This window comes from Microtus oregoni, unplaced genomic scaffold (assembly GCF_018167655.1).
Source record: "Microtus oregoni isolate MIOR12 unplaced genomic scaffold, Mior012 000018F_ref0000195, whole genome shotgun sequence".
Taxonomy (NCBI): domain Eukaryota; kingdom Metazoa; phylum Chordata; class Mammalia; order Rodentia; family Cricetidae; genus Microtus; species Microtus oregoni.
In genome coordinates, this window is record NW_024543077.1 from 543,902 (window position 1) to 557,285 (window position 13,384).

Here is a 13,384-nt window from a genome sequence, read left to right on the forward strand (position 1 = left end):
TGGGGGCCGCGACAGAACTGGCTTAATTTTTCAGTAAGTACAGGAGCTAAGGACAGCAAGATACCAAGTGTCCTGACAGCTGCCATTTGTCAGCCTCTTAGGCGCCGCTCTGTGGCAATGCCACGTGTCATCTCTCTGATCCTCTGGGACAGGTGTGGTAAGCTTCATTTTGAAGAGGAGGAAGCTAAGGGTGACGAGGCTGAGACCTTTGTCCAAAGCCAGGACGTCAGTAAACAGACACGCTCCGTGCTTTGGACAGAGCTGTGCCTGCTGTGCGCTGCATTGCTTTGTGGTTACTGTTTTAGTTTTAGCCTTCGTGACTCCTCAGAGAGGGATAACTGAGAGCCTGGGCTCTGACAACGCAAGGATTTAGATTCAGATGCTGCTCCGTCAGATCCCCATAGGTCTTTGGAAGTCACAGAGCCCCTCTGGGCCTCCATTTCCACCTGTTATCCCAGTGTGATGCCCTTGTCTAGAGCCTGACACCTGCTGTGTGTTAAGTCTTCTTCCCTCTCCTCCATCACCCTTAGAGTGATCTTGCCTTGCCGGTTAGTTACAGGAGAACAAAATGTATCTACAAGCCCAACACCCAGATTCAAAGCATGGTTCCTTTGAATCTATTTCTATGATGTTTTTGTTGTTGTTTCGTTTTGTTCTTTTGAGACAGGGTATCTCTGTGTAACAGTCCCGGCTGTCCTGGAACTAGCTCTGTAGACCAGGCTAACCTTGAACTCACAGAGATCCCCCTGCCTCTGCCTCCCGAGTGCCGGGATAAAAGACATGCACCACTATGTCCAGCTCTTGTTGATTTTTATATGCAGATGCAGAAGTACATAAAGAAGCACAGCCAGAATAAAACATACAGTTTTATAGCCTGCTCCCCTTCCCAACACCGCATCTCCAACATCTTTATTGTGGGTTATCATTGGTGTTCGTCAGAGCTGTTATCATGTGTACAGTGCACCTTATTAGCCAGTCTCCTGTGTCAGGCGTCCAGGCCCCTTCAGGTTCCTCTCCACACACACATCTCTGTATCACTGGACTCTTGGTCAGAGCTTTCAAGTGTGATAGCTTTATAGGAAGAGCGGGCATATGGGCTGAGAGAGGAAAAGCTGCTGTTCTTTTGTTGTGTGGTTTTGCCTTTTCTGTCATTATTGGTGTTGGTGCTAACACCAGTAAGAAGTAGCTTATCCTGAGTCAGATATGGAGACCATGACCTGGGAATACGGATTCAGGTGGTTCTCGTGACACGTTCTACTCTGGACACAGTTTAAGGAAATTTTATAGTCACCAAACTAGGGGATGTACTAAAGCAATACATTACTAATCAATACAAAACTAAGGGAAGCCAGATACTTGGTGGGGACATCGGTTAGGTTACAGCAAAGCAGGGTCATCTCCTACAGGTCTCCGATGCTCACTGGTAGCTTAGCTTTGGTGTTGGGGGCTCCAGTAGTCTGATACGGTACTGTATTCCAAACGTGCCCGTGATGCCACAAGAAGGGTAAATGGCTCCCAGTAGTCAGTAATGAAGGAGACCGAAGGCAGCCCCAGGTAATGTGGGCTCTAGATCTGCAGCATCCCACTCTCCTCGACCAATGAAATTTGGGCCAGTCCATCTGCAGAGCATCCAGCACAGCTGTGGCCTTTGCAGGGCACCTCAGTTTATATCGATCTTGGCGTTTTTCTCTCCTTGGAAGACTGCAAGTCAGAACATCCTACCGACCTCAATTTCATAGAAATGGCTGTATTCAAACAAACAAAAATCCCAAATGTCAGTAGGAAAGCAGAAAGGCGGGTAGCCAGTCATGTGATCAGGTTGGTTCCCACTTTTACAATAAAATGCATCACTTGATGGGCCTGGAGCTATGGCTCAGTGGTTAAGAGCACTGGCTACTCATCCGGGTAACAGGGCTGGATTCCCAGCACCCACATGGCAGTTCACAACCATGCATAACTCCAGTTCCAGGGCTTCCGGTGCCCTTTCCTCAGGGCACCAGGCATGCAAGTGGTGGTCAGACACATGCCAGCAAAATACTCATACATATAAAAATAAATAAATATAATTTTTAAGTGCTACCTGGACTGACAGTTACCTGCAGCTATAACTGTCTCTAGTTGTTCCCTGGACAAATCCTGCTCCAGGAACAAATGAAGCAGGTTCCAGCACAGAGTTGCACACCCCCTTCCTCTGCCTGGTCCTCCGTTGGCTTAGTGACTTGGTTAATTTGCCTCTTCCGGGGGGTGGATGCTAGGGCGCTTTCCGTGTGTCTGAACATCAATGGAGCCCTTTTTTCCCCCTCAAATGTCAGGACGAAGCTTGCACTTTCTGAGCCATCACTCATGTCTCGCTGGGCAGGAAAAGGCGACAGGAAAATGTCAGTCCCGGGATCAGATGGACGGAGCTGGAGCAATTGAACTTTCCCACCCTGGCTCTTGGCTTTTAGAAATCATTAACATTTCAATGTGGGTGATCCCTGGACCCTGCTACCTCTCCACAGCCTGTCTCTGAACTCTTCCAGCATCTTGTCACCTTTCCATTGAATTACAAGTTGTCTGATGGGAAAACCAAGTTTCTTATCTAGGTTACTCTCGGTACCCTTGAGCGGGGTTTGCACCTTAGCTTTAAATAGACAGCACAGGGGGTAATTGACGTAATCCTGCCGTGTACTTTGGTGGGTGACGACTCTTCATTCTTCAGAGAATGAAGGGTACAATAATTATGATGTAATAACGTTATATGATATAATAATAATGTCCAAATAGTTTGCTCCATCCTTTAGCACGCTGGGGAGGATCTTTTATGTTTCTTGGCTTCTTTTATTATTATTTTTAATTCATGGTTGCTACTTTCAGAACATTTGGCCAACTGCGTTCACTGATTGACATAACCTCAAAAGAGGGTTCCTATAGGCCAGAGACCCCCAACACTCATTTCCCCCTTTATTTTGAGGGTAACTCTATGTGGCCCATATCTTCAACTGAAAGTAAAGTGTAGAAAGGAAGAAGGAGAAACGTGCCTCACCCCTAGGACGGGTCTGCTGTCTGGTCTCGGTAGGTAGCTCACCATAACCCTTTCCAGTAGCTCAAAGGTCACTTTAGATCAGCTTCCATTTCAATACCTTTGTGCGTGATACTGAGTGACGTCATAAGTTGTTGGCCATGGAGCACTCTTTTCCAGTGAGACTGTTGTTACTCGGGTGACTGTCAGGGGTTGGGTTGTGGCTACAGCTTCTGAACTCTGAGGACTGAATTCCTGACTGAGCTTGCACGCACACATGCGTGCATGCATCTGTTAGAGCCAGCCAAGCAGACCAGACTATTTCTCTTCCTCTCTCTTCTTCTTGTCCATCACCCAAGACTGTAAAACTCCCCACCTGCCGGACAAGACAGTGACGGACCTGAGGGCTTCTAGCATGACTTCTATTGACCCCTGATGACAGCTAATAAAAGTCCTCTTCCTTTGGGCTTCAAGATGCTATTTATAGCTTGCTAACCTCTGCCTCCTCCAGTTCCACGTCTGTAATTCTTACCTTCCAATGACTCCAATGGCTTTTATTATCACATCCTAATCATGCCTGATAATGGGCTTTGTTATGACACTCACACATGTATACAATGCATTTTGATCACTTTTACCCTTCATTGCTCCCTGTTGTGTCCTTCCCACTGTTCACCTTCCATCTCCTCCCAGTTTCCCCTTTGACTTCATGTCCTTTCTTTGTAATTTGTAACCCAAACAGTTTCATTAGGTTTGCCTATATCTGAGAGAGAGGTGACTCCCAGAAGCGTGAATGCCTCACCAGTGGCTCACCACAACAGAAAATGTCTCTCTCCCCCTGTAGCCATTAGTGGCCTCTAGATCTTCCTGGGTGGGTGGATCCTCAGCCTCCCCTCCCCCGCCCCGTTGCATGACTGGATGTTGATAGGCTCCATCTTGTTCAGGTAATCTAGCAGCTGTAGCTGAAGAGTACAAAGGTCATGTGACCAGAAGGTAGCATTCTACAATATTCCACCCCATCCTTCTGCTCTTGTGCTTTTGTCTTCGGACCCTTGGGGAGGGCGATAAAGATGTCTCAGGTATGGCCGGGCATTTTCAATGCTTATTCTCAGCACTCTGACCAGTTATGAGTCTCTGTGGTTGTTACTCTGGACTGTTTAAGGAGGTGTCCCTGCACTAATGGGGATAGACGCAACTATTCAGAAGGCAATCTGACAGGCACATCGTGTCTAGCAGAATAAAAGAGGTACTTCCCAACTAAGGGCTCTGTCCTCCTAGCCCTGGGCTTCTTACGAGGTTTATAGTGCCCAGTGTGAACTCCCTCCTGTCTACGGGGCCTGAATCCCAATCAGAAAGTGGTTGGTGACCCCCTGTAGCAGACTTGTTACTCTTCCACCAGTGGGTACCTTCTGCCTGGTGGGGCCAGCCGTTAAGTGTCCGACCCATCTTTATGACCCGGGTCCTTTCCCTGCCACTGTCCTCCATGTCCATCCTGACATTTCAGGGTGGCCCAATCTCTGGGGAATCAGTCACACGTGGTTTCGGATGGAGCTTTGCTTTCCTGGGGGCCTCTTCCCCAGGTCACAGGGACTGTCTGTCACCCTCCCAGCTGCGTGGGCCTCTGTTACTACGACGGAGGCAGAAGAGAGGAGACAGTGTCAGCACCCTCCACCCCATGTGCGGCTCCCTTCCCACTGTGCCCTGCCTTACCCTCTTAGCTCCCCCAGGGACCCTGGACTTGGGAATCAGATTCTTCTCTGAACCCTGCCTCCCACCCACCCGAACCCTGCCTTTTTTTTTTTTAAAGGAAAGTCTTGCATTTGTATCCTCCTAAAATTAAGAGAAAGTCCTGACAATAAAAATGTTTCTCTTCACAGAGCCGGGAGCATCCTCCTCGCTCTGGAATTAGTTAATTCTCATGACCTTTTAACAAGACAGCGCTTGGCACTCTCCGATACGATAATTGACTCAAACAGGGGAAGAAGCTCTGCTCACTTAATGGTGTTCATCCGAGCTGTGTGCAGTTCAGGGAAGTTCTCCATTACCTTTGGAGTTGCCAATATATAGATTAAAGCGGTAGGAAGGCCAGTAGAAGCATGAGCTAGTGCAGCCCAGGGTGGCAGTTTCCTCCCTCGCGGGCACGCTAACAGTCGCCTTATTGCCACCATCACTCAGAGCGGAAAGCAGGGAGCACCTGGCGCAGGACTCCCCGCGAAAAAGGCGCTCAGTCAGCGGGAGCGGCTGTTGTCGCCAGTACTGTTATCACCGACAGCACAAATCTGACGCCCAGGGAAACACGGTGATTGCGTACACTTGGCAAAGCACCTTGCCACGTGGCATCCCACTGATGATACGGTGCACTCATCATGGGACCCTTAGGACATAGTACTGCATTGGCTTACGCCTCTGATATGGTGTCTCCCTCACATGCGACACCACAGACATGAAACCCCTCTGACGAGGCACACCAGTTATACAGTACCCCACTGACACGGGGTACACTTCTGACACAGTGCCCCTCTGACATGGTATTCCTCCGACATGGCATACTACTTTGTATAGCACCCATTGGCATGGTACACTCCTCTGACACAGTGCCCCTCTGACATGGTATTCCTCCGACATGGCTTACTACTTTGTATAGCGCCCGCTGGCATGGTACACTCCTCTGATATAGTGCCCTTCTGACACAGTACTCAACTGTTTCAGTACTAAAACCACGACAGAATGTATTTAACCCATTTCTCAGATAATACTACTGCGGCTAGGAAGCAACTGTTAGTGTTCAGAACCAGTTTCCTTGCTCTGGTACCATATCACAGAAACCAAAGCAAAGGGTCATTCTCCCTGCTGTCTCCAAAATGCAACCTTCTGGCTAGATCAAGCCTGTGCCTGTCTGCTATATGATTTGACCATGACCTGGAACCACAGAATGTGCTGTGTGAGCCAGATTCTCTACAGTGTTTCTGTGGCTTAAAGGCTGTTGTAGATCTGTTTTCCAGCATCCCGTGGAAGGGTCCTGTGTCTCAGCCTAGGAGACTGATGTCCAGGAAGGGGTGTCTTCAAATGGCCACCTTGTGAAATAGAGCTGATACGAGGCTAAGTGGGTGGAGCCTGGACTCCATAGCAGAGAGACTCAGGTGGGAGTTTTCAGGTCTGGGCAGATGTGGGTTCTAGACCACACTCTGCTTCTTCTTGCCCTTTCAACCTTGCACATGCCCGTCGCTTCCTTCCCTCACTTGGTCGTCTGTAACGTCTGGCTATGAAGATTAGCATTTTGGGGTTGTCGTAAAAGCTAACATATACATTGACTAGTTTTAACACAGTCTCTGGTACACAGTAAAGCTTCTCAATCATTATCTTACAAATACCATGGTTTCAACTAACTTTCTGGGTTTTTAAAAAAATTAATTTGTATTAAGACCTAATATCTGTTCATGTTCTCTAAGCTAGGTCTAGTGGGGTTGCCATGAGGATCAGACATAGTGTATACAAGTTACCAGACACACACAGTGGGTAATAAGTACAAGTCCATGGACCTTCTGTCTGTGTATCCTCTCTCATTCCTGTGGTCCTCCTCCTCAGTCACCCCCTTCTCTGGACCCTGACCTTCTGAGTGGACTTCCTAATCCATCTGTCTTCACTGTGTGACTGTAGACTTTGGCTGTCTGAATCGATACTGACTTACCTGAGTCTGCCACCGAGGACCTTTAAAAATAGCTTTATCCACGAGATGAAGGGGCACGACCTATAACCTGGTGCAGGGCCTGGGAAGGGCAAGGCCGGCTGCAGGTGTGGAAGCCAGAGTGAGCTCCTGAGTGCACACCGCTGGCAAGGTTCAGTCTTGTTTCATTCTGTGGGATGATTTTTAGTTTCAGTTGTGTGTGCGTGTGTGCACGTGTGAGTGTGCACACACGCATACTGTGAGTATGGGCACATGCATGTGTGTGCGTGTGTGCACGTATATGTGAGTGTGCACACATGCATACTGTGAGTACGGGCACATGCATGTGTATGCGTGTGTGCACGTATGTGTGAGTGTGCACACATGCATACTGTGAGTCTGGGCACATGCATGCCACAACATTCAAGCAGACTTCAGAGAGGACAATTTTTAGGGGGTTGGTCTCTCCTCCCACTTCTCTTGGAAGAAACAACAATTTCTTTTGTTGTCTTTGCCACTATGCAGACTCCAAATGCCAGCTTCTGGGATCAAACTGAGTTCATCAGACTTGCGTAATAAGTGTTTTTACCAGTGGAGTCACTTTCATGGCCCTTGCTTTTTGTTTTTGTGAAAGGCGCTCACCAGATGGAACAGACTGGCTTCCCATCTCTGTAGACCTTCCCCTCACAGGCTGCCTCCTCTGCCTCCCCACTGCTGGGGTCCCAGGTGTGCCCCACCACGCCCGTGTCAACAGCGAAGTCTTGATTCCCAAGGTGACGTTCACACGGCTGTCACACACTGGATTACAAATCTTTGGGGGAATAGTCTTCCCAGCCTTCTCAGGCATGGCATAGTTCAGTGTTCGTTTTCTCTTGTCCGCAGCCTCTTCTAGATGGGTGCACCAGGCTATCTGGTAGCCTCTTACTTGGGAAAAATATTGCTTAAAGCAGGGAGACGTGCCTAGGGTACAAAACGGAGATGTGTGGAGCATCGCCCTCCCATCATGCCCTGCAGCATCCTCTTTCCTCCCAGCGAGCACCTGGTGTTAGGACTGCCTTTCACGTTCTTCCGGACACTCTGTACAGTTTAGAGCCAAAAGCAGTGTGTCAACACATTCTTCTGTAGGCTATGGTTTTTCTTCAAAAACAAACAAACAAACAAAGAAAACACATAAAAACTTCCTCGGTCTATTGACTATTTGTGCTGTTGTGTTGTGCGGATAGACCCTACCCAGACTCTTATCAGTGGACCAGTTTATGAAATTTTGCTGTTAAAATTATGCTGTAACGAGTAACCTTGTACGTACATAATTTATTAAATGTGTGAGTATATCCAGAAGAGAATTTTCTACAGTTGGGACCTTGAAATCCCAGGGTAAAAAGTGAATGTATTTTAAGTTTCATGACTTTTATCACATACCACGAGCAAAGTATGTGGGTGCTTGCTCCCCACCCTCTGCCAACATAGTCTTCTCAGCCCTTTGTACCTTAGCCAAAGCATATGTGAGAAATACTATTTCAGAGTTTAACTTAGATCTCTTTCCCAGTGAGTAACGTCGGGAACCTTTACACACAATTAAGAGCCGAAGGCATGTCCCATTCCCTCGCCTGTCTGTTCATCTTCTGTGCCCGTTTTTCTACTGCAGAGTTCCACTTTGCTTGTATGTGGATGTTATTTTTCTATTAAGGAAATAACTCTGTGGTACGAGTTACGCTTCTCTGCTCTAGACTGTCATTTCTCTTTTGAAGAAAAAGGTCAAGACCTCTGTAAACTGACTCCCCTCATCCATTCCCAACATCACCAGACTGTGAGCCCCTTGAGGGCAAGCCCTAAACCTGGATCATCACCGTGTCCCAAGTGCCCCTACAGGGGCTGGCACTCTAAGCAATCTCTCTCCAGGGGCTGATGTTAAGCTGAGCCTAGGGTCTGTGTTCCCCACCCCAGACCCCCTCTCCTTTATGGCTTGGGAGCTCCGTTTCCGCCTCCAGCAGAAAAAGATGACTCTTTTCATTGCTTACCACAGCCATGCACCTGTTTGGCCTAAACTGGCACCTGCAGCCGATGGAGGGGCAGATGTATGAGATCACGGAGGACACAGCCAGCAGTTGGCCTGTGCCAACGGACGTCTCCCTGTATCCCTCGGGGGGCACTGGCTTAGAGAACCCTGACAGGAAAGGCAAAGGAGCCACGGAAGGTAGGGTCACTGCGTTGTCCTTGTCGTGAGTCCTCTGTGTCTGCCTGTGACTGGAGAAGGCCTCCATCATGCCCACTGTGTGCCTAACTCACGGCTCATGCTTCTTCCATCTTCTGCACTCCATGCTGGCTGTGGTCTACCCGTGTCTTCATCCCAGTTCCCTGTCGGTGTGAGCTCGGAGCGGGGTTCAGAAGGACCCATGGTGCTCTGCTGTATCCCATTCCATGCTTCCCAGGATGCACTGGGGGCATTCGCATCGCCAGCTATCCATCTTTGTGTGGGGTCAGGGGAGCACTTCTGGGTCACCCTGCGGGACCAAGGGTCATGTGTGGGACATGGCAGGGCCATGTGTTTCAATGAAAACATTTCAGGTCATCAGCCCCCTTCAGTTACCTGGAATAAGTTACTAGTCCATCTGGCCAGCTTCCTCATCTGCAGTAGTAACAATAATTACTGTTTGCTGTGTTTGTACCAAAACTTCTAAGGTCATTTCATTGTACACTTAAATCTCACAGAAACCCACAGAAGTGGGTATAATTAGCTATGTCCATTCTAGGTATAAAAGCGGATGATCCCATGAAGTGACTTGACCCACAGAGTGTCAGCATTGAGTATATAAACTCAGGCCTGAGACCCGAGGTCTCTCCCTCCCTCCATGAGTTTTCCCACCTGACCGCCCCCCACCCCGGTTACAGGACCTCAGAGATGATATGGATGTGAAATTCTGTTCTACATTAAGACAAAGATATTTCTATCCGTAACAGAAATGGTGGTGACACGTTGGGTTTGGCATTCTTGAGAGGGGTCACAAATCCATATTTTAAATTCCTCAAGGGTCTTGATAATAGCTCCTTGATACAACTTCCTTCACGGTCAGCCAGGAGTGGCTCAGGCTTACCATGACTGCAAAGATGTGTAAACTCACAGGCCAGCCCGATTGTCCTTCAGTCCATCGGCCTTCCCTTCTTCTGCCTCTGCTGTGCTCTGCAATGCTGCTGTGCTCTTCCCCAGTCGGCACAGCTGCCGTGTCTCTTACCTTAACAGCTCAGACCAGGTGTTCTCTTGCCTCACTTGATCCTGGGGTCATCCCTTTTGTGGGTCTCTGTGTCCTTTCAGAGATTTGGCTTCCAGCCATCTGTTCAGTTAAAACGGTAACTTGGCGTTTGCTCGAAGTACCTCTTCACAACCTCTGCAATGACGACCCTGAAGTTCAAAGTCAGCTGCTGACCTACGGAGCTATGTGAGGAGAGGAGACTTCTGAAAGAATCAAATCCAAATGCTTACCCACTTTTTAGAGAGGAAAGGCCAGGCAGTACCTAAACCACTGAATAACGTCTGCCACTTTGCCCAGTGGCAGGGTAGGGAAGGAGTTAGCAGGCATGGGACCAGTAGAGTAGTCTGTGTGACGTAAGGAGACACTATGATGTACGCTTAAGCATGTCCCCTGAGCCAGGCGTTCTAGGCTTCACTCCCCCCCACTTCAAAAAACCCTGGGCCATAGGTGCCTTATAGCGTGCAGTGTAACTTGCAAGCTCTACAGGTGAGATTCCTCAAAGACTAATCACAGGAATCTTTTGAACCAAGGGGGCACTGTCCATGGTCCTGCCGGTGGCTTGAGCTGCTCATACCAGTTTATACTGTCCAGTGCCACAGACGAAGCCCCCCTAAAGGGACAATTGTCTTTAGATTAAGCCTGTGGAAACACACTTCAAGTGTCTCTACCCATCATGGAGTTGGCACAGGGTCTCCTGTTACACAATGCAGTTTCTTCCCACCGTGATCTCCTACCGACATTCCTTCAGCGGGAATTAAATCTATCTGAAATCTCCAACCCTAATGAAATTAGTCTGTGGGCTGTTTGGGTTCTCTTTAGTTTTTCCGGAGAAGCAGAAGGTGTAGATAAGCGGCAACCTAAAATTGCACTGCCTTATTGGCTTATTTTAATTGGAGGATTTTTGCTTAAAGGGATTATCTGTCATTACCGATGCAAATGGAAATCCTGTTTATAAACCCTCAGACGCAGGGCAGTACTGGAAAACAGTCAGCAGCAAGAGCAATTACGGTGAGAAACAACACGTGTGCCTGAAAAGCAGAGGGAAAGCTTCCTATAGTCTATGGGAGACAACATGGTTCTTCCCCACCCCACCCCAGCCAAACCAAGTCTACTCGGCCTCTGTTTTTAATCATGATGATAAACCTCTGCTTCCTTAGACTTTATCTCAATCATGAAAATGTCAACTGTACCAGGAGGGCACATTTCTGGTCCCTTCTGATGGTATCAGGGAAAAGAATCCATTACAGAGTTGAGATTAGCATCTCTGCCCCGTGCTGGTGGGAGGAGCTGTATCAAGTGATTGAAAGGGGCTGAGTGTTCCCTGGAGCCACCTACTCCAAGATGTGGTGCTCAAACCAACCTTTCATTGGTTCTATGAGCTTACACTAGTTACCTCATCCGTCTGGCCTTGGTTCTCTTGCCTGTAGAACAAGGGTAATGACGGCTCTTCTCAGAGCCCAGCGGGGGAGCCACTCATCCTGAGTGGTCATCAGTTCAGCTGGTGTCCCTCATGGTGTCCACCTAGTCTGGGGCCATTCCACGTCAGACACGAAGATCCTAGAGATATATACCAATTAATGTTTCCCCTCATGGGTCCTCCTAAGGTTTGGAGGATTTAAAAAATATTTTTGAAATATATCTTTTTAATTATATAAATTAAATACACAATAATCCCAGTATTGTGTTTGTCATGTCTGGGAGAATAACATCAAAGGATAATTTTGTATTTTTGTATTTTCAAAGTGGTTGTAACCATTTCAGGGTCATCATGGGACAGAAGCCAAACGTAGCAGCTTCCCGAAGCGAGACTGCAAGGCCTTGTGTCTGCATCAATGGGGGAGGGGGAGTCACTGAACAAACAAACATTTCTGACAGTCGACTCTGTGGGCTATGGATGCCTTCTCTTTGCAATGGAATAAAAATTGCTCATCGGTCTGAACCATACAAATTGCTGCACACGGGCTCAGCTGGGCTCTCCAAAATGGAACGGCTTATTCTGATACCCGAAGAAATTTCAAACAGTTGCTAAGGAAACTAAGGGACTCTTTGTGCAGTCTATAAAAAAAAATAGGTGGGGCGATTGTTAGTTGATTGGAGCTTCAGAGCCTGAACAGATGGGGTCTCCGGTCAGGAAAGCAAAGCCTGACTGGGAAGCGGGGGATGTCCAGTTCTCTGAAGCCAGCCACGTTTGGTGGAGCTATCCGACCATTTCAGCAGATCGTAGAGAGATTTCTTTGACGATATGATTGCATATTTGTGCAGCATTGCTCTAGGAAGCCCGAATCTCTTTAAATTTACAAAGAAAAAGCCGGTTATCAGTGGAATCTGTGCTGTGACACAGATTTCTCGGGAGGGGTAAGGACTAAGCTAAGCTGCTCACGCCACGTGGTAAGGCCTGGAGACACCTAGTTGTGGCACAGCATGCTTCTCAAGACTGTCCCCAGACCCTGGCTACTCCAAGGCCTGTTTACAGATTTCTAATTAGTCAAAATGATCAACTATCAGACCCTGGCATACCACAGAGCTCTTAAGTGGACCTAGGATCTAGCTGGTGAAGTCTTGGCATTCACGCCGGGAACCCCAGGAGTGGCTGCTCTTTGAGAGGGTCAGTGCACCCCATCACCGCCGAGAGTGTCCCTCCAGATACTTAATTCATCACTCATTCACTGACTTCTCAGAAGAGCCACATCCGAAGAGGTGAAGAGGCTTGTCAAGTGACTTCATCCGCAGCTGGCGTCTCAAGCATTCAGAGCGTTGGCGAAGAGATGTTCTTAGCGCCATGAGAATCAACAGAACTAATGGAAAGGAAGGCACTTGACACAGCCGGAACTCATTAACCTCTGCCTTCACTACTATCCGCCGCCTTCCAGAATACACACGAAGAGGCGGACTTCATACACAGAGCGCTTCCCCTCGCCCAGCCGCTAGCCTCCTCCCTGCTCTTCACCCCACTTTTTTGCAGGGGACGTTTTACGTTCAGTCTTCATGCTTTGTTCTCAGAATTAAAGACAAGAAATCTTACGATCTGAACAGATGAAGGCAGGATGGGCTTTTCATAAGGCGAGAAGGAAGGGTTTTTGTTTGTTTGTTGCCCTTCCAGCCCCAGCCCAGCCCTGGCAATCTTAGGCATCTTTCCCATGAGCTAAAGGTGGTAAAAGCTGTACACTCTCTCCTCCCAACCAGCAGTCCACACCACCAGTTGGTCCAATGTGCAGACAGCATCGCCTTCCCACCTGGCCCACATCCTTGCACTTCTAGAAAGTGTAACTAAAGAAAAATCCCCTTTCTGTCATTTTGGGGAAAGAACCGCAGAGCCCTGCCTAAGGATCCAGCCTGAGGTTCAGAGGGTGTCTCTGGACCCATCCTGAACCGTAAGGCCATCTCCTATGCTATGCTCTCCTCTTTGCTAGGGAGAAAAGGAACCCAGCTGACTAAAACAAAGGAACAGTTTTTCATTATTTATTCTGAGAC

At 48.3% G+C, this 13,384-nt stretch overlaps 1 protein-coding gene across 7 annotated transcripts in view; it reads left to right on the forward strand.

Moving 5' to 3' along the window:
- The window catches only part of LOC121458754 (teneurin-4-like), a 671,077-nt gene that overhangs the window by 496,990 nt on the left and 160,703 nt on the right, over window positions 1–13,384 (forward strand). For 6 of the 7 annotated variants that reach the window (XM_041668100.1, XM_041668102.1, XM_041668104.1 and 3 more), the window contains one exon: window positions 8,689–8,859. The exons of the other annotated variant lie outside the window; for it this stretch is intronic. In XM_041668100.1, the coding sequence (XP_041524034.1) occupies window positions 8,689–8,859 (171 nt within the window). The remainder of the gene's footprint in view (window positions 1–8,688; window positions 8,860–13,384) is intronic. 7 annotated transcript variants of the gene reach the window in all.